Here is a 20,461-nt window from a genome sequence, read left to right as displayed (position 1 = left end):
AAACCAGTAGCCTTTAAATACTTGAAACCTTTATGTCCAAATCTAATCCTTGATCGCAATGTTTGGTCTTTTATTGGTGGTTTTTAGTTCTTGTTCTTGATTGGAAAGTGTCCTCGAGTGTTTTGAAAGGCGCTTATAAATAGCATGTATTATTAGTAGCACCGTAGTATTATCGTGGACTTTGCGAGGGAATGTCAAACTACGAGGGAACGCAAAGTTGTTGTGTTTTCTAAGGAGCCCCGTAAAAAAAAAAAAAAAGAATACCTCAACAAAAGGGGAAGAGTGGAAAGTAGACGTACCACTGTAATCATAAGTAAGAGACAGAATGAACTTTATTCAGACGTTTTGATTCCTTTGACGAGCCCAACCGGCTGCGACGCCTTCACAAATGTGACTTCCAAAAGTTTGGACAGAATCTTCTTGTTCCTGCGCTTGGAGTGGTTTCTTCCACAAAGCTGCGCAGTGGGCATCCATTTCATTTGAAGGTTGGCAGTAACAGTTTGCCGTCACATTTGAAGAGATTTTTTTTTTCCCTAAGAGGAAAAAAAAGAACTCCAAGAGATTTTTACATTTTTTTGCTTCTGATATAAAAAAAACAATCAACACTTTGATTGGCAGTCGAACAAACATAAATAAAATGAACAGACGATGATTTGAAATGATTTGGAATCTTCATCGACCCGCGCAACTTGACACCATTCCGAAAAGAAAATGGCGGCCGCGCGCTGGCACCGCTTCAAGTTTGTTTTTTTCTTCCGCCGCGCGGCGAGGTCACGCCCTCCCGCCGCCGCCGGAAATCATTTGCATCGCGTGGCGACGGGCGTCCGCGCGGCTCGTTCGCAAATCGCACGTCACGTGATCCCTCCCCCGACACGGTCACATGACGCTCTCTTTGGCGCGGTCCGCCTCAGGAAGGTCCACTCGGAGCGCGCTTCTGCCCCGGCGCCGCTTTGTCGAGGGCGAGGAAGAGTGAATGTCTTTCGAGTGATAGTCGTCGCTTTGGTCCTTGGCGAAGTTCACAAACACCTGACACGCAAAACAAGCGTGTGTCAGTCACATCTGTGCGCCTGCGCCTGCGCCTTCCGCCTTCCGCCCGCGCGCGTGTACCTGGTCGAGCGTGGTCTGCGTGACGGAGTAGTCTTCAATTTTCAGCGCGTGTTTGTTGTTGGCCAGCGTGAAGAAGATGTGCGTGAGCGAGCAACGCGACGACGGCAGCTGGTATTGCAGCATGTTCCGGTGTTTCTCCTTCAGCGTGCTCCCGCTCAGCTCGCTCTCGATGAACTTCATGACAGGAAGGAGATCGGGGTCGGGCCCCGCCACGCGCAGGATGATCGTGTAGCCGTCGCCGAACCTGCGGCCCACACGCGCAACAGACGGCGCTGAGCTCCTGCGCCGGCTTCCCGCCTCTCTTAAAGCCGCGCGTGCGCCTGCGCGCCTGTGCCCGGGCTGTTGTACCTGTTCTTCAAATGTTGGACGCTGCCGAGACATTTGAACCTGCCATTCACCATGATGGCCATGCGGGTGCACAATGCCTCACACTCCTCCATGCTGAGACACACACACACACACACAAGTGATTACATTTCAGGCATGGGTGAGTAAAGTCCATACTGGCCTTATTTCAAGGTATCACATACTCACGAAGGCTGCCGATACCTCAGGCAAAACAAACAACAACAAAAAGACATGGAGTAAGTCCTCCTCTCCGGGACTTGGCACTTGACGGTGGCCGTTTGACAAATTGTCAAATCATCACACATGTCAGAAACGCTCAAAAGGTATCCAGAGTGCACGGATATCTCGCTCTTGATCTGTGCCATACGGTGGCCAACGTGCAAGGAGGGAAGAGACGCGAAGGAACGCGGGACGAGGGAAGCGGCGCGCGAGGAGACGCGAAGGCGGCAAGGACAAACGCGAAGGCACCTGTGCGAGGTGAGCACCACCGAGCGTCCCTCCTTGATGACATCCAGGATGCAGTTCCAGAGCGCTCGACGGGCTTTGGGGTCCATGCCCGTGGTGGGCTCGTCCTGTTACGGCGGCCACAGCCGGGGTTAGCCAAGCGGGGAGGGAAGGCTCGGAGGATGCGGGCCACGCGCAGCCTCACTCACCAAGAAGACCACGGGCGGGGCGCCGATGAGCGCCATGGCGGTGGAGAGCTTGCGTAAATTGCCGCCGCTGTAGCTTCCCGCGGCTTTGTCGGCGTACTTGAGCAGGCCCAGCTTCCTGATGCCCCACTCGGCCACCTGCGGAGCACAGCGTCACCGTCGCCTTCGTCCTCCCGGAAGCCCAAAGCCTGGCGGCGCGCGTCCGCCACTCACGTCGCAGACTTCCTTGCCGGGAACTCCTCTGAGGATGGCGTAGAGCTCCAGATGTTCTCTGCCCGTCAGCAGCTCGTTGACGGCATCGAACTGGGGGCAGTAGCCCATGTTCTGATGGACCTGGTCCAGCTCCCGCAGGATACTGTTGGCCGTTAGCGTGTGAGCACCATGGCGCGAGACCTTCACAAATGAATGTGGAGCCCACCTCTTCCCGGCGAGGAAGGCTTCGCCGCCGGTCACCACCGTGTCGCCCGTCAGCATTTTGAAGGTGGTGGTTTTTCCCGCTCCGTTCACGCCCAGCAGCCCGAAACACTGACCAAAGGCAGGCCCTTACAGGCTTAATGCACGTGAGCGCACACACACACACACACACACACACACACAATTCGAGTGTGCGCAACAAACCTCGCCCGGAGGAATTCCAACGCAAAGCCGATCGACCGCCGGCTTCTGTTTTCTTTTGAACACCTGCGGGGTGGAAAGGCGCAAGCCGTGACAACAGATGCACACACACACACACACACGTACACGCCTGGCGCGCAGAGTGGGGACCACCTTGGTGAGTTGTCGCAGTTCCAGGATGTGTCCGTGTCCGAGTCCGTGTACGATGCGCTGCCTCTCCCGAGCCACATCCTCATCCTCCTCTCCCAGAACTCCCGGTTTGGTCCCGTGACTCACCGGTCTGCACGCGTGCGCAATCGCCGAGATGAAATACGTGCCGGTGCGGCGGTGCGGAAGCAAACCGGCGATGGTCACCTGGGTTTGACGCAGAATCTGTACTGGATGAGGACGGTGATGACAAAGAAGACGACGCCTTCCAGCGCCATGGCGAACAAATTCTTTCCCACCATGTCCCACTCCAGAGGCGAACGCAGCCTGTTCTCTCCTGACGCGAGGCACAGCGAGATGTCACGGTCCGCGGCGCCGGCGCCGGGCGCCAATCTTACCGAATCTCTGCAGCGCGTCGGCCATGGCCTGGTTCTTGACCATGTCGATGAGGCCCCGCCCCAAACAGAAGTGAGGGAAAATGAGCAGAACGTTCTTCAGAATGTCGTTGATGCCTCCGATTTCCTGCGGCCACGCGAGCGGGTTAGCCAGGGGTGGGGGGGGGGCGGCGGGCGGGCGGCAAAGAGGGCGCGGCGGCTCACGTGATCCCCGAAGAGCTCCATGACGAAGGTGGAGATGCTGCCGTTGATCCCGATGAGGATGTTGACGCTGGTGAGGACCACGTAGGCCGTGCTGGGGATGCTGAAGACGAACGAGGCCGGGTACATCAGCGGCGTGATGGACCACCTGCGCGCAAACGCAGAGGATGGACGCCGCTCGGCCTTTTCCACGTGTGCTCGCTATTTAGGCTTTGAGAAGGCATTCATTGAAGTCGTGTGCGGGTACCCGTAGAGCAGGAGAAGCAGAGCGAGCACGGGCAGGTTGGTGGAGGACACGTAAGCTTTTTGTTGGAAGCACACGAAGATCAGGACGACCAGCGTCGCCGGGACCACGTAGTTGCACTGCGGACGCAGACGCAAGGCGGCCCGTTAGCCGGCGCGCGCGCTCACGCCGGCGGACGCTCGGACGCAGACGCACCATGTCCCAGATGAAGTTGGCGGTCCAGTAGAGGAGGGGGTGCACGCCGCTGATGAAGTGCATGTGCTTGGTCTTACTCACGCGCTCCTGGATGAGGAAGACCACGAAACTGGCCGGGACGAAGGACATGGCGAAGATCACGCAGATGGACACCAGCACGTCCACCGAGGTCGTGACCCTGGAAAGCGGCCGTGACACCGTGACGCCGTGACGCCCGACGCCTGCGCTAGCGTGTTCGCGTGCACTCACAGCGCCACCTGAGACAGCTGCTCCTTGGTCAGGTTGAGCGGATGATTGAAGGCCCGGATGCCGTAGCGCCCGGCGTCCTCGCCGGGAGGCAGGTTGGCCCTCAGGATGGCGTTGCTCATCACGTTGATGAAGGAGCCCATGCTGTGCCAGCCTTTGTTGTTGAACCAGATCTGAAGCAGCCACCCATCCGTCCATCAATCCGTCCGCGCCTTCGCGCGTCGCTCAATCGCGCGGCTGACCTTGACGTTGTTCTTGGTGTCCAAACCGTTGATGAAAGCCGACAAATTGTCCAGAAATCGGTCGGCCGCCGCTCCCTGTTCAACGATCGACATTCAAAACTCGGATCGTCGCCGGTCCTGACCGACTCCCATTTTGCCGGCGACTGACGGAAACGCTCGCGTGTCGGATTCGCGCTCCACCCTCGGCCCCAACGCGGAGTCGGAACCACTGCGGGCTCTTTCAGGAGCGGCAGAGACAATTTCTCAATCGATGCCTCCAAATATGAACGACATCCCCCCCCGATGAGGGCAAGAACAAACTCCACTAAATCAATAAATATCGGGCGGGAAATGAGAAGCCCCTGAGAAGGGAAACGAACCTCGGTCAGTTCAAAGATTTTGCGGATGCGGCGGATGGCGTCGTCGATCTCGTCGGCCGGCGGGAGGACGTGAGTGCTCCTGGCGCCCAATGAGAAGCCTCCGTACCTGGCGGTCAGGTGCCGGAGCGTTACGGATGCAAAACCTCATCGGCCATGCGCCAAACTCACCTGAACTCGTTGACCCAAACTTTGTTCTTCAAACTGAGGACGACACAAAGGCAAAGTTGAAGCCGTCGCCATACGTCGCGCGCGACCGCCGTACGTCTTACCTCTTGCCGATGATCTGCGCGTAGGTTTTGACCAGGTAGTCGGAGATGTTCCGGCCCGTCAGGTTCTGCAGCGTGTCGCGGGAGCTCAGCTTCATCTGAACACAAGGCGCGCGTCACCGAATGGGCCCCCCCGGCCTCCCCGCCGCCGTCGAGCTAACCTCGGGCGGGGGCATCCCTCCGGCGCCGGCGGGGCAGTCGGGCAGCATCTTCTTCCTGCCGTCGCAACTGCAGGAGCAGGCCGGGGACGGGTCCTCCATGGTCCAGTTCCCAGACGCGAAGAGCTGCCGGACACTCTCCGGGACCTCCGGAACGCTCCAGTCGTCGTCGCCCATCGTGCAAGGCGCCTCTCTGATCGCGAGCGGCGGCGGGCGCTTGTAAGACGGCGACAAAAGAGAGACGGCGGAAGCCGGAGGCCGGCGGTGGCGTGATCTTACGGAACGGGATGGCCCAGCATGCAACGCGTCCCCGGTCCCGGCGGGTCCAACAGAGAAGCCAGCAACTTCTGCGTGGTGGCGTCTCCCGGCGCGTCGTCACTGCCACACGACCGACGAACACGTGAGCCGAGGGAGGAGCTAGACGGCTCTCGGGCAACGCGAGCGCGATTCCTTTCTCCTCATACGCCGCACGAGGCCAAACTCGGCGCGAGTACCTGATGAAGGTGACCTGGTCTTCGTACATCCAGGGCTGCAGCTCCAAACTGGGATATTTCCCGAAAGGAGGAACGATGAGACTGAAGACCAGCGCGATGCAGACGAAGACGGCGGGCAGGACGATCTGCGAGACGGCAGCGCGTCGTCATCGACGCCAAGCGCTCGAGCAACGCGAGCGCCGCGCGGACGACGGGAGCCCACCTGGGCAAAGAATCCTTTACGGGAGCGCCGGGCGAAAAGAAATCTCTTCCACATGAGCGCCACAAACTGTTGTTTGGTCAGATTCCAGCCGCTGACTTTGGCCGATCCTTTCCCGCCGGCGCACTTCAACCTGTCCGTTTCTCCGCTCTCTGGAATGCCACGGGGTAAGTCAGCGGGCCAAGAGGCGCGCGCCCGCGTCACCGCGCGCGCGTACCCGGATCGCCGTCGGCCGCGTCGTCGTCGTCGTCGCGCTCGTCCGTCAGAGGTCTCAGGCAGCTCTGCGGGTCGCCTCCTCCGAAGGCGTGAGTCCGCCGTCGTCGCCGGACGGGAAGCGTGCCGTCTGCGCCCGCAAAAAATGAGCCCGCGCTCCGAGCCGTCTTCTCGACTGCGGGACCTTACCTGAGGGCACGTCCGTGTCCACGCCGTTATCTTCAGCCACTTTCAGGAAAATCTGTGCAAACAAAAAGCACGCGGCGCAAATGGTCTGAGTGCAGGCTTTCGGGAGAAGGACTTTGGAGCCCCGGGAACCTTGGACGGCACGCGGGAAGCGGCGCTTTCCCACCTCTTCCAAGGTGGTGTCGGACACGCCGTAACTGGAGATGTTCAAGCGGCTCAGATTGTCGTCCATTTCACGGAAAAGCTCCACGAAGGCTCCGTCCTTGGCGGCTGAGTAAGGCAGGACGAAGGTCAGCTCGTGTCCCAGGTCCTCCACCATGCGGGCGCCGGGGATGTGGCGCAGGATCAGGCCCGACACCTGGGACGTGTCCACCGGGGGCGGCGGCGCCTCGCAGACCGCCACCGCCGCCTGCCCGCTTTCTAAAGAGGGAGACAAAAGTATGAGCGCGGGCGGCTCCGGAGCGGCGCCGAGGAGGTCCGGGCGCCGCTCACCGACGGTGGCGGCCTCGCTGTCCTGCTCGCTGCCCAGCCCGGCGTCGCTGCTGCTGACGGAACCGCTCTCGTCCTGTAACAAACGGAAGCAGGCGGGGGCCCGGTTGACTGGCGCTTCGTGGGCATTCTGTGGAAAGGCGGTGCCGCCGGACCTTCTTGCTGAAGGACACGGTGCTGGAAGAGTTCCCGCAGGAGCCAAGCGAGGGCTCGGGGTCCTTCTTGACCAGGGTCAGGTAGTAGCCCGTCCCCAGCTGGTTTTTGAGGTAGAGCGACGAGCCCACGCAGCACAGCTTCCCGTGCGAGATGATGGCGATGCGGTCGCCCAGGATGTCGGCCTCGTCCATGTGGTGCGTGGACAGGATGATGGTGCGTCCTGAGGGCGCGCCACACGCGGGGCTCTCAAACTGAGCTCGCGCGAGCGGCCGCAAAGATCTGTCGACTCACCCTGTCGGTACTTCAGCAGCAGATCCCAGATTCCCCTTCGAGCGTAAGGATCCACTCCGGCCGTGGGCTCATCCAAGATCACCACCTTCGAACCCCCGACAAAAGCCAAGGCCACGGACAGCTTCCTCTGCATGCCGCCGGAGAGCGTGCTGGTCTTGGACTTGCGTTTGTGCGGCAGGCCCGTGTCGCGGAGGATCTGCTCCGTCTCGCCTTTCACCCGCTCCTCTGACAGTCCTTTGAGTCGGGCGTAGAACCAGATGTGCTCCTCCACCGTCAACCTGCGGCGTAAAACGCAGCCAACCGTCGGCAGCTACCCTCAAGAGGCAGGAAGCATCCGAGCGACCCCTCACATGCTGAAGAGGACGTTGTGCTGAGGGCAGACGCCCAGACTCTGACGGATGGCGCTCAGCTCCGTGCGGATGTCTCGACCCAGAATGTAGGCGGTACCGGAGGTGGGCGGGAACAGCCCGGTCAGGACGGACCTGCCGCGACGGCACGGTTGAGGCGCTCTCCCGTTTGCCGTTGCGGAACTGGCGCCGCGGCTGGCGGTCGCCCGCACTCACATGGTGGTGGTCTTTCCGGCGCCGTTGTGTCCCAAGAAGGAGGTGATCTGTCCCTCGTAAAAGCCCAGCGTCAGCCCGTCCACTGCCCGCTTCTTCCCGTGCCGGTAAACCTTCACGAGGTTCTCGATGTAGACGCCGGGCTCCAGGTGGGCCGGTTCCTCTTCCACGCAGACGGCTGCGCGGTAGCGACACACACGGACGGCAATTGGGTCCCGCGCGCCTTCCCCCGATCCAACCGTCCCGTCTCGGCATTCTCACCGGCGGGGTTGCCTCTGCGGCGCAGAGGGACTTTGTTGGACTTGTTCTCCTCCTCGCCAAGCCAGTAGGACTTTGTGACGGGGAAGTACCACGGCCGCGGGATCCCGTATTGGCCTGCCGCACACAAACCGGTCACCGCTTGACACGCCGGACCAGGAATGAAAATGCCGCGGTGAAATCTGACTGTCTGCCCGGTTGTTTTTTTTCGCTGCGCGGCGGCCCGACGGCCCGGGTCGCGCGGACGGGCGCAGGGTACGCCGGATTCTTCAGTGCAGGAGAAACGGGAGACGCGTGACTGACCTTTGCCAGTGCATTGTGGTCAGTTATTGCGCTTTCCTGGCGGACGATACTTCTGGACTTGTCGAGCTTTGCCGTCGCCCTGGTTGCGTCTTGTTAACGTGCGCAATTCAGCAACTGTTGCACTTGCTACCGTCGGTTCCACACGTGGGAGTGGTTCTTTAGTTTTGTCTATTCTCGTGTTTCCACCGGCATTGTCTTCTCTTCGGCTACTCGTGATCTCGTGCTACTTTGCTCATTCGAGTTCAGTTCACTCGCTCTCATTTTGTTGTTCCGCTTCGGGGTCCCGGAGTCACGTCGTGTCAAACTCTCTCAAGCTCAGGGGAAGCCAGCGTCAACCGCAAATCAATCTTTCCTCACTCGCGTCGCGACCCGATCAGAAAGGCGCGAATCACGGGCTGGCCGGCGCCCTCGGAACCATACGCACCTGGAAAGACGGCTTCGATGTACCAGGTGAGGAGTCCGTACAGGAAGGAGTCAAAGTACATGATGATGATGGCGGTGCGCAGGCTAAAGTCGTCTTCTTCCAGGGGACTGGCCACCAGGTTCTTCCATTGGATGCCGACGCCCTGCTCTTCGAACAGAGCGAAGTACTCGCAGCCGAAGCCAAAAGCCACGGGGGACAGGAGACTCTGCGGGAGATGGCGGGCGTCAGACTCGGTTGGGACTCCCCCTGCCAAAGAGTCCCGCCGCAATCCCTGGGCCTTCTTACCGCAAAGACCTTGGCGGCGAACCCGATGTGGTCCTGCCAGGCCACGCAGAGTACGTAAGGCAAGTACAGGGTGAAGTAGATGATTCCTCCGCAGGCGGCGGCCAAATTGGCTCGAGCGAACGCCGTACTGATGAGAAAGCACTGCATGATGGTCACCACGGCAAAGGACGCCAGGAAGAGGAAGACCACGCCGGTGTCGCTGTACGGCAGCAAGTTTCCTTTCTGAGGGGCAGAGAATCCCGGGAGCGGGATGGTCGCATCGTCACACCGATGGCAAGCGCCCCGGCGGCGCCAGCGTGGCGGGGTCACGTGACCGATACCGTCTTCGTTTCCATATGAACCATTGGCGTCTCCATTTGGACACGAAGTCCACTGGCTCCCTGTCCAATACCGCATCAAGTCCAAACTACTCCTATATACATACATGACCCCTCCCTACCTGTCCGACCTTCTTCAGGCGTATATTCCCACTCGCTCCCTCAGATCCTCATCCTCCCTCCGCCTGTCATCGCCCCCTGCCCGCCCGAGCACCATGGAAGCCAGAGGCTTCAGTCGCGTCACTCCAAAGCTCTGGAACAGTCTACCTCTGGACCTCCAAAAGCGTACACCTCTCTCTACTTTCAAGTCCCGTTTAAGACTACGCCTGTTCAGAATTCAATGACTCAGACAAGTGACGCAGGACCACCGGCGCAAAAATCGACTGCGCAATCGCAATCGGACGAGCGGCCCGGAATCGAGCGGATGACCCCGGACCGTCGCGGATTGGACCGCACGCGGACCACAATCAACCGGAGACGGTGAGGAGGCCCTGGGCATCCAAGAAGCACATCATTGACACCGGGCCACGAAAAGCGCTCGGAACCAGCCCACCTTGAGCATCAGCACCAGCAGTCCGGCGCTGATGAGCAGAGGGATGAGGCTGCTGACGAACCAGCTGAACCACAGGATGCCGTTGTCCAGCCCCATGATCCTCATGGTCTCCTTCAAACGCGCCTCCTTCTCGTACACCACGCTCTTCAGGATGATGGACACGGAGAACATCCAGGCCAGCGTCATGAAGAGCGGCATGGAGCGGCTCATGACCCGCAGGAAGCTGCGGGTGCCGAGAAGGAGAGCCGGTCAGCGCGCTCGGGAGCGGCCTCCGCCGTCCACGACTGCGCCGTCCGTACATGTCGTCCACGTAGCACGGGTATGGCATCTGCTGGACGTAGACGCCCGTCTTCTCCTTGGTGCCCGTCATGGCTCGGACCAGGGCCTGCTCCACCACGTCCTGCAGGTAGGAGAAGCCTCCCCAAACGTAGCGCATGTCCTCAAAGGGGTCCGCCCGAGGACCCGGGTCCCAGTACCTGAGAAGAAACCGACAAAGCGCAGCACGGGTGCGGCGCGTAGCGCAAAGCTGAGCTTCGGCGGCCGCATGGCCCCCAAGCCCGACGCGCACTTCTTCGTCCTTACGCGTCTTTGATCTTGTTGGTCCGCTCCACGTTGTCGATGTCCATGCGGATTTTGTAGCTGACGTTGGGGGCGAGCTCCGTGGCGTTGGCGCCAACGTCCGGGAAGACGATCCCGGCCCAGAACTTCCTGTCCTCCAGTAGAACCATGGACTGGTTGATCATGTGCTCCTCGGTGGGGACGGGCTCCAGCTTGTCCAGATTGACGCACTGAAACGGACGGCGGCGGAGCGACACTCACTCGCCCGGCTCAAGAAAAGCGGAAGTTGGAAGCCTCGGCGCCAGCCCTGGCCAGTCGCCGGCGCGCCGCCTCCGGAAGCTCACCTCCATGAAGCGGGAGATGCCGGTGACGGCCTGGTCGGTCTCGTTGAAGACGTCCCTCCAGGTGAGGGCGCCGCCGCTCGCTCGCCGCTCGTCGGCGTGCCTGGACAGGAAGTTGGAGACGTCGGCCACCGTCCAGTCGGTGGCGGCCAAGTGAGCGTGGAAGTAGGCGGCGGTCACGTTGTTTTTCAGCAGAGACTAAAACACACGCGACAAGCGCTTCGATGGATTCTCATCTCCAGCAAAATTGCCAGCCCAACAAGTAGATTACCCGCAGCAAGTTCATCTGTTCGCTGTTCTCCAGGAAGTTCCAAACTTTGGGTCGCATCTCTTGCCACATTCCCTCCAAGTCCCTGAACACGCCCAGCTCCTGAAACGTCCGGTTCACCTGAAAGCAGGAAAACCAGGGTCGTCCGGCGCCGCCGAGGAGAGGGAAGCCGACGCGGCGTCCTCACCTCGTGGATGACCCTGCGCGTGGCCGGCGTGTCGGGAGTGTAGAGGATCTTCCCCATCAGCAGCGGTTTCACGGCTTCCCAGATCATCCTGGACATGGGATTGGAGTCCATGTCCCTCACCAGACTGTTGCAGAAAGGAGCTGCGCACGCACACGCGCCAGCCATGTCAAACACTCGGGGGGGCGACGGATCGCGTCACACCGCTTCCCTATCGGGACGGGGAGCGGCGGTACGCCACGTGGACAGGAGAGGAGGCGGCGTGACGGACGCGCAGCGGAAAAACTCTGGCACCGAGCGTGAAAAACTCTCGGACAGGAAGTCGTGCTACGTGGACAGCAAGTGGCTTCGACGCGAACACGAAGCCGACGAAGAGGACAGGAAGCGGCGGAGAGCGGGCAGCGACCCGGAAGAGCGTTTTGCCAACTGACTGGAGGAGTTGTCGTAGCGCTGCGCGGCGTCGTCCTCGCTGCTGTTGTAGTTCCCAAAGAGCGCCTTGTAGTTGCTGTCCTCGTACCAGTTGAGAGACTTGATCTGCAGGCCGCCGCCCTCGGGATGGCCGCAGACGATGCGCGACACGGCCTGGTACATGGCGCTGGGCGAGGACGTGGCGTTGCGCGTCAGGAAGATGATCTCCTTCCTCAGGTCCACCCAGCTCTTCATGCCGGCCAGCTGCAACACACGCACGGCGCGCAGATTGGAGCTCGGGACCGCGTCCGCTCTCTGTGGCCCGTGCGGATGGGCGGAGCGTCCCGCGCCATCCTTCGCGACCCTTCGCGTCTTGGAAGCGAAAAGGAGCCTGCGAGCCGTATTGGCCCAAATATAAGACGGTGTTTTTCGCATTGAAATAAGAGTGAAAAAGTGGGCGTCGTCTTAAATTCGGGGTCTAGACAGTATACCCGTTCACGACGCTAGATGGCGCCAGATATCATTGAAGCGAATGCTGAGCTTGACTCCCCAGGCCAAAGCGACCCCCTGCCACAAAGAATAAAAATTAAAATAGCGGTAAGAAGCAAAAGAGAAGAAAAGAATAGAAGAGAAAACAGAAAATGGAGAAACGTAGCGACAATCTGGAGAAAAGTGGATCGAAGATCGGCCCGGTTCACCGGCAGCTAAGGAGAAGTTATGTCATTTACATTTCAAAAACCAGAAGCCATTCACTTACAAACGTGATTGCACTTTAGATTTGAATGAAGGTGCTTGTTCTCTCAAATATGTTGTTCGAATCATTTGTTTCAGATGTATTGTCATTATTTTCTGGATACAAATGTATTTGGTGTTCAAAAAGTCTTTTTTCAAACTCGAGTCTTGAAATAAAGGGGGTCGTCTTAGAATCGGGGCCGTCTTATATTCGGGCCAATACGGTATGTTTTTTTTTTTTTTTCAATTCCCATCAAACAGGGAGCGTCACAGTCACGGAAACACTGCAACTCAGTGTTGCAAAAAAGTTTTTTTTGCGGTTATATGCGGTGGATTGAAGAAGGCGTTTCTTCTCCGCTCTTGCCCCCCCCCCCACTTCCTTGTCCCGCGTCTAAACATCGGCCGTTTGGGACCGAACGGGACCCGAGGGCAGCGCGGCATCATGTCGTGAGAGAAAGCCGCTTGCAGATGTTTCCGCAGACCGCACAAGTCAACGAGGGCGAGACAGCTGGTGGCAGACGCTCGCGCGCGGCGTGTTTGTTGCTTCGGAGTCTTTGTTCAGCTGAGACGTCGGGTGTCCTGACCGCCAAGCAGCTAACGTGACTCGTCACTTTTTTCTTCACCAGAGAAATCACACGCGCACCGTCACTCACGCGCACTTCCAAGGCGCACTCGGAGAAGCCAACTCCCCGCAGCGTCTTCCTTTGAGACCAAACAAGAATCGGGACGGCGAGCACGGCGCGTCTTCCGACATGGCGCCTGTGAAATCAAGGGCAGCGTCCTACCTGCACGGCCAGCGAGCCCAGACTGTCCAGCAGCTTGTTGGTCGCCACGGAAACGCCCCGGATGGCTTCGGGGTCCGATCTGACGTCCATCTGAGACGCACAAAGACGCGCACGCGAGATGGTCAAAAAGGGGCAGCGGCACCCTTCAGCGCAAACCGCGTCAAAGGGCTTCTTGGCATGCCCACGCTTGACAAAGATTCACAACATCCCCGGTCGGACCTTTGCGCCCAGGAGGGCGAGGAAAAACTCCCAAAAGCGCTTCTGGGGTCACATGAGAAACCTTGAGAAGGGGCCGCCGATGGGGGAATCCCCCCCTTCCAGAATGACCACGCCCCAACCGATGCCGAGCGGGCAACATTTGACGCAATTAACCCGCGCGGCTCTGACTGGCAGCGCTCAGCTCGCTTACTTGGCACCGGTCGAGAGGGCGGCCGTCCTACGTCGGCTTGTTTTTTGTGGTTGTTGTTTTGACGGTGAAATTGGGACATGACTCGGACTGGACAACTTTGCGGAGGAGAACCCAGGCAGGGGGGCGGGCCGTTGTGGCCCACCCTCGGTTGACATCATCAACCGTCCTGGGACATTTATCTGTTGGCAATACATTTCCAGTGAGCCGTTTTTTTTTTAAGTATCCGTCTGAAAAATACAGATTTCTATTTTCCATTTGGTGCACGTACGCACAAGTCCGCTAGTATCTGGCGGATGCTAGCGGGGCCTACAAAGTCCTTTTTATTCCGTTTCCCTCTGTGTTTGGTGCGCCGTAGCACGTTGCTATAGAAACGAGCATTCGAAAAGGCGGCGCGCTCGGTTTCACGCGCTCGGGCCGCGCCCACTTACGTTGGCGTTTCCTGTGCCGGGAAAAAAAACAAAAAGAAAGAACGAAAGAAAAAAGACGCCTGTGGCGACACAAAGCGAGACTGTCGACAAAAGGTGAGAGACGCGTCGCGACACGCTGGTGAACTCCCACGCGCGCCTGCGCCCGCTGCCAGTAGAGTGAGGCGTGCGCGCGTCTTACCAGGACAGGTTTGAGGAAGTCCACGTTGTCCAGGAAGAGGCGCTCGGCGTGGTCGAGCCACACCGGCGGGGCGCCGCACAGCACTTCCTGTACCATCACGGCGGCCGCCGGGTCGCCGATGTTGACAAACTCCCGCAGGCTGCGGCCGCCCGGCCTGCGAGGGCACGCGTCGCGCAGGCGGAGCCCGAACCCGCTCAGGAGGACCTGAACGCACGCACGCACGCACGCTGGACACTCGATCGCTCCATTGACGATGATGACGATGCGATGCTGACCTTCTCCAGGTCGACGTCGGCCTCCAGGATGTGAGCCACCGTGGAAGCGGGAAAGGACACGTTGTTCAAAAGGAAGCCGGACAAAGTCTCCTCATCTTGCAGGAAGTGCTTCAACTTGAAGCCTGAAAACGCACACAGACAAAGACCAAGGAGTTGTGCGGCTTGCTGGATGATGTCACACCTTCAAGTTGCCACTCGTCCGGAGGTCTTGCGCAAGTGGTCCAGCGAGCGTTTCCTTTCTTTGATCGCACTCAACTCGGGATGGGCAAGTAGCGACACCAGCTATGGGCAAAGCCGGCGATACCAACCACCGTCCGCCATTAGTAGATGGGGGCGGGGCTGAGAAGATCTGACGTGGAAGAGGTTTTTTCCTCAGCAGGAGTCGGCGCCACACGCAAAGGCGGCTCAACAACTCTTTTGGACATTTGCTTTGAAAAACAACAATCGACCGATCTGTCGCACCAAAGCGGGAACCGAATGAACATCAGTTTAGGACGAGACGTTTTCTGCTCCGTCAAATAATGTGCCGTCATTCCGTAGCGCCATAGAAAGTTTGGCTTTCCATTTGATTCTTTGAGAATCGATTGTCAAAAGAATGGCGCGCCGCTCTCGGCGCTGGCGTGAGCACGTTGCCGCGGAGACGGCTTCTTTTGGGTTACGTCGACCGTGGCCGCCAAAGAGGCCGATTAGCGGTCCGATGCTAAGGGCTAAGGGGAGGGGCTCGCCCATGGAACTTGCAAGGAAAAAGGTGAGGGGCCGACGCAATTCGGTCGTCGCGACGCCGCCGCTCGATTGGGCTCGGCCGCCCGCCACAATCAAAGCGGGTCAAAGCAGGTTGGAACCCGAGCCGGGATCATTCAAAGACAAAGCGTCAAATTCCGTTTGTTCGGCGTGCAAGAGAACAAAGAAAAGTGCAGGACAAAGACAAATGTTCTCCGTTCTCAAGCGCATGAGCTAGCATTACCAAACAGGCTCACTTAGCCAAACTAGCTTGCGTCGCGTTTCTTCAGCAAATGGATGAAAAAAAAAAAGATTATGAAAGGGAAAAAAAAAGATCAGGAAAGATGTGGCGTGTGTGTCGTCGGCACCTGTTCTGCTGCTCTGGAGCTTTCGGAGGGCGCGGGCCAGCTCCTTGAAGCCCTCCAGGTTTTGGTCGTTCTGACTGTACAGAAGAATCTTCTTGGCGTCGGAGAAGAGACGAGAGATTCTGCACGCACAAAAGCCTCGTCAGCCGCACGCGACCACGGCGCCGCCTCCCGGGCGAGCTCAAACTTTGCCGCACAGCCCGGCCGTGGCTCCGGACGCTAAGCCGACTCGGGCCGGCAACCCGCATTCCAGGCCCCGAGCCACGTTCAAAAGTCCAAGGCGGGAACGGGAAACCCCGAGGCCGACTCGGAGCGAAAGCCAAAGGCCTTGGCATCCGGGGATGCCTTTCGGGGCCCGAAGCCCACCGCCAAGACTTTGGGCAAAGGGGCGAGGCGGACCGGCGCGGAGGCGCGGCTCACATGGAGTCGTTGAAGTTGCCCACGACGCCCGGCGACTCGCCCGGCGTGGGGCTCCGGAAGCACGGGTTGTTGGCGTTGCAGAGGATGCCCTGGAGCCACGGCAAGGTGCCCGCCGACGGCATGGCCTTGTTGGGGAAGTGACCTGCGGACGGCAAACGGAAAGTCAAGCGCGGCGGCCGGCGGGAGCCTTTTACGGCCGACGAGTAGATGAAGAAAATACGACGACGACGGCCGACGCTGCCGACTCAAGTCCTGCTGACGTCGGTCCAAATGAAAAGTGCGCAACCAAAGACAGTGGCTTGTTTGCTCATTCATTCATTCATTCATTCATCTTCCTAACCGCTTGATCCTCACTAGGGTCGCGGGGGGTGCTGGAGCCTCTCCCAGCTGTCTCCGGGCAGTAGGCGGGGGACACCCTGAATCGGTCGCCAGCCAATCGCAGGGCACACAGAGACGAACAACCATCCACGCTCACACTCTCACCTAGGGACAATTTAGAGTGTTCAATCAGCCTGCCACGCATATTTTTGGAATGTGGGAGGAAACCGGAGCACCCGGAGAAAACCCACGCAGGCCCGGGGAGAACATGCAAACTCCACACAGGGAGGCCGGAGCTGGAATCGAACCCGGTACCTCTGCACTGTGAAGCCCACGTGCTAACCACTGGACTACCGGGCCGCCCGGCTTGTTTGCCATTGTCCTCCATTTGACTTGAGGGCACGTGACAGATTGTGCTTCTCTTGAAAGAACTCCAACTAAGAGTCACTGAAGAAAAAGTGGCTCACAAAAGCAACTGGATGTAAATGAAAACTAACTGCGATTAAAAAGCGCAACACAAGTAGAACCTGCCATGCGTGCGCGTGTACCCGTGGGAGTGCGACATTGCTTCTTCGGGGGGGGTGGGGGGAGGAATGCATTATTGACCGCGCAACCACTTCAAATCCAATGCTCATGCCCTCGCCACGACGGCAGCATTTGCTTTGAAAGACTGTGAGCATAACGAAGGCTCTCGGCTTGGGGGGGCGGCGGGCTCGCCAGCAACAAGTCGGCGCAGGTTACAAAGTGGCTGAATCACTGCAGCGCACATTCCTGCAGTGATTGTGCACACACACACACACACACACACACACACGCACGCACGGCTGTGTTGGGAATCAGTCACTCTGTCAGGCTTTTTTGTCGCTCAAGCACAAATTCAGGGGAGGGTTCCTGACTCCCTCCGCACCAGATGAAAAAACAAAAACTGGACTAGAGTTGACAGTTGAGTGAAAGGAAAAGGGACTTTTGGAAGGGATTGATGGCAAAACAACTTCTTCACTCTCTCCTGCTCTTCTACGATGTCTCCAACAGCAACGTAACTTCTTCCTCTTCATGTTGCGTGGTGTTCCGCAGGGCTCAATTGTGGGGCCTCTGGCGTTTTCATCCTATCTGCTCCCTTTGCGCACAGCATCCTGCCGACTTGGGCCTCCTGAGCAGTCAGGCTTGGGACAGCGATGTGAGATTGGACCGGCAAATCGGCGCGGTTGTCAACTCCAAGTCCAGCCTCTGATTTCTCAAGAGCACTTTGAAACGGTCATTCGCCGCTTCGTCACGTCTCGGCCGGACGACCGGAAGGCACGTCGATTTGATCCTCCGCCAAGCGTCTCCGCTGGGTCCAAAAGCCTGCCGCTCGCCTTCTAACTGGAGCTCGAAGGAAGGAGTCCGCCGCTGCCATTCTGGCCTCCGTGGACATTTTGGACTTCCAGTCTTGAAATGGCCCGGCCCCCCCCCCGAGCAGGTCTGCGGACCAAACGCTATTCGAGGTTGCGAGAACTAAGCGGAGGCCCCGAGGAGGGGAGGGGGGCCTTTTCCGTTGCCGCTCCCTCTCTCCACTGAACGTCGGGCAAGCCGCCCCCGCTGGCCTCCTTTCCGACTCATTCCCATTCTTTGACTTTTGACTCGGCGGGGGGCCCGATTTTGTGCTCTCTCCCGTCTTTGTCAGTAATTTGCTGTGCGAGTTATTTCTGCTGCATGCGGAGCCCTTTGTAGACAACCTGCTCCAGAAATCCACTCCGGTCGAGTCCCGCGCTTCATTTTCTCCCAAAGCGACTTTGTTTCTGGTCTCGGCAAGCCATCGGATCCGAGTCGACGCGCGCCAAAGTGCGACGGAGGAACCAGCCGGTCGCCAAACACACGGCGGGCTCCAGAAGAAGAGCAAAAGCAAGGCTGCCGATGGCACGGCTTTTCCGCGGCGTTTGGCCACCGACTCCCGACCGCCGAGACGAAGACGACCTTCGGCAGCTGACGTCACCCGCTTATGGTGTCCATAAAGAAAGATAAAAGGAGGGCAAAAAAAAGACACACCGGGAGGCCCGGCCGGCCAGCAAACGTCCATGAGCCGAGCCGGCTTATCGATCAGCCGCTCGCTGGCCGGCCGAGCCGTGTTTACACGCAACGGAGGCTCGGCGCGCGCGCGCAAAGGTCAAGGTGACGCGGCGAGTCTGCGGGAAACGCGCGAGGCCAAGGCCGAGGACGGACTCACATTGGTGCTGCTCGTAGGGCGGGTAGCTGAGGCGCACGCCGATCAGGATGAAGAAGATGAACAGCGGCCACACGATCTCCACCAGCAGCTGGAGCTGCAAACAAACACAAGCCGCACAGCAGCTCAACGCCTAAAAAAACCGACTCGGTGTCCCCTTTGCGGGACCCCCGAGGACTTTTGCCAGCGGTGGGGGACCGCCGCCCGCTCTCCTTTCTGCGACGCTTGCGGTCGCGGTGTCGGAGGGGAGGGGGAGCGACGTCTTTTTCCCTTTGCACCATTTCACTTGAATTTTCTTTGTCGAGCGACATGTATTGCGACGACGCGCTCCAATTGACAAAGGATCGCAAGGGCGGCTGCTTCCAGCGCAAGCGGCTGTTAGCGCAACTAGCGCGAGCGGCCGGTCCGACGCCGCTGGCGTTTTGACAGGCCGCCATTTTGGCGCAGACGCCGTCACGCCTCTACTTCCCGGCCCCGTCTGCCGCGCAGAGAGCGAAAGAGTCACAGAAAGGCGCGCGAGTGAACGGGACGGTTTTGCGCAACGCCTCTTGCCGCCGTTGTGCAAAACGTCACCGGGGTGACACGAAAAGGTCAAAGTTCATTTTGGGCCCGTGCTGAAATGTCACCCCGAAAGGTCAACAAAGGTTGCGACGGCGACGCCTAAACTCGGGCAGATAACGGCGACGGGCTAAGATGGGGCCTTTTCAAAAGACAGCGGGACCTCTCCTGTCCGACCGACGTCCCTTCATAGCAAATGTCCAAGCTACGAAAGGTCTCAAGGGGAAAATATTGCCTCTTGTTCCGAAAGAAATGTCAAGATCGGTAAAAAGACCGTCTGTCCCGCTCCCCCCGAACGGAACGTACTTCTAGCTGCGCTGCCATCGGCTAGCGCTTAGCATCCTCCCGCCGGCTAAGAGGGACCTTTGCGTCCACGCGGCGTCCTCGGGCCACCGGGTGCTCCGACGACGTCCACGTGAATCACCCGGAAAAAAAAAAGTCTTCACCGGTACGTTTGGCTGTGATATTTTGGAAAGCAAAGGTCCTCGGATGGCTTCTGGACAAAACGGCAGGCCGCTTCTGAGAGAGAACGTGAACTCAAGAGGGCAAAAAATGCCTTTTGACGCTTTGGGAAAAGCAAGCGGGTCCGAGAGAAGGCTCGGGGCCCAAACGCGGCATTTGGGTGGGGAGGAGGACAAAAGAGGAGGGCTCACCTTCTGCCTGCGTCGGTACGTCAAGTTCTTCCAGAGCAGCAGGGCCAGCTGCGTGCGCTGGGACATGGCGGGCGGGCTCCCGGCGGGCCTCGACGACTCTCCGGAGCCGACGCACGTCTCAAAAGGGGAAAGGTCGACACGCCGTCAGTCAGCCACATAGATAGACAGATAGGCCGGGTGACGATCACGCGCGCGCTATCGCCTCCCCGGCTTCTCGCTTGATTGGCGGCACCCGATTATCTCCCGCTGATCGCTAATCAATAACCAGCGTTGACCTCCTAATATTCTGCACGAGGTGACGAGCGAGCGGGACCGCGTCGGCGGAGGCAAGGTGCGCCTTTTGGCCGGCCGAGATCTCGCGCGGTGTGCGGCCGAGCTTGATGACAAACGTCGCGAATCGAAGGCGGCGCGAGCCCCGCCGACTTGTCGCACGCGCGAGTCATCAAGCGGGCCGACAGGAATCATGTCGCCGGCGCTCCGATCGCTCCATCGACGGCTTGCCAATCATTGACAGAATTGATCGGAACGCTCGCTCGAATGTTTTCACGAGTCTTCGAGGAATCGACGCGAATACAAACTCGTCAAAGTGATGAGCGGCAACAGACTCGCGGAGTGACCGATTGGCTGACTTTGTCCCTCAACTGCGTCCGACTCGGTCTTCTCGCCTCTCGTTGTCATTCGGGGACTGGGGGGGGTTGTCAACTTTGAGCAAACTCGGGGACGAGCGACTGCGGCGCCGGTGGCGAAACGGAGCTCGTCG

At 59.1% G+C, this 20,461-nt stretch overlaps 1 protein-coding gene across 2 annotated transcripts; it reads right to left on the bottom strand.

Moving 5' to 3' along the window:
• Positions 1 to 314: 314 nt before the first annotated feature.
• Positions 315 to 19,783, bottom strand: abca1b (ATP-binding cassette, sub-family A (ABC1), member 1B). 2 transcript variants are annotated; one of them, XM_052079717.1, is made up of 48 exons: positions 19,702 to 19,783; positions 18,494 to 18,587; positions 15,973 to 16,114; positions 15,556 to 15,674; positions 14,468 to 14,589; positions 14,193 to 14,396; positions 13,178 to 13,267; positions 11,684 to 11,924; positions 11,256 to 11,395; positions 11,072 to 11,188; positions 10,804 to 10,998; positions 10,484 to 10,689; positions 10,201 to 10,377; positions 9,902 to 10,124; positions 9,032 to 9,253; positions 8,747 to 8,951; positions 8,023 to 8,136; positions 7,765 to 7,939; positions 7,552 to 7,683; positions 7,202 to 7,479; positions 6,910 to 7,130; positions 6,758 to 6,830; positions 6,432 to 6,685; positions 6,269 to 6,320; positions 6,084 to 6,209; positions 5,870 to 6,018; positions 5,668 to 5,792; positions 5,453 to 5,551; positions 5,177 to 5,366; positions 5,019 to 5,113; positions 4,918 to 4,950; positions 4,750 to 4,855; positions 4,391 to 4,465; positions 4,152 to 4,321; positions 3,903 to 4,080; positions 3,711 to 3,826; positions 3,467 to 3,611; positions 3,266 to 3,389; positions 3,075 to 3,204; positions 2,874 to 3,000; positions 2,724 to 2,786; positions 2,524 to 2,630; positions 2,319 to 2,460; positions 2,109 to 2,243; positions 1,924 to 2,027; positions 1,456 to 1,548; positions 1,108 to 1,351; positions 315 to 1,026 (listed from the first exon to the last, which is right to left on the bottom strand). In XM_052079717.1, exons 1-48 carry the CDS (start codon positions 19,765 to 19,767, stop codon positions 877 to 879), a joined length of 6,888 nt encoding a protein of 2,295 aa, XP_051935677.1. In that variant the 5' UTR covers positions 19,768 to 19,783; the 3' UTR covers positions 315 to 876. The 2 variants fall into 2 exon arrangements, with proteins under 2 accessions (XP_051935677.1, XP_051935669.1); XM_052079709.1 differs by having other exon boundaries at positions 2,319 to 2,630.
• Between the last annotated feature and the right edge of the window lie 678 nt (positions 19,784 to 20,461).

Source organism: Hippocampus zosterae, chromosome 1, assembly GCF_025434085.1.
Source record: "Hippocampus zosterae strain Florida chromosome 1, ASM2543408v3, whole genome shotgun sequence".
Classification (NCBI taxonomy): domain Eukaryota; kingdom Metazoa; phylum Chordata; class Actinopteri; order Syngnathiformes; family Syngnathidae; genus Hippocampus; species Hippocampus zosterae.
This window is presented reverse-complemented; position numbering and strand designations above follow the sequence as displayed.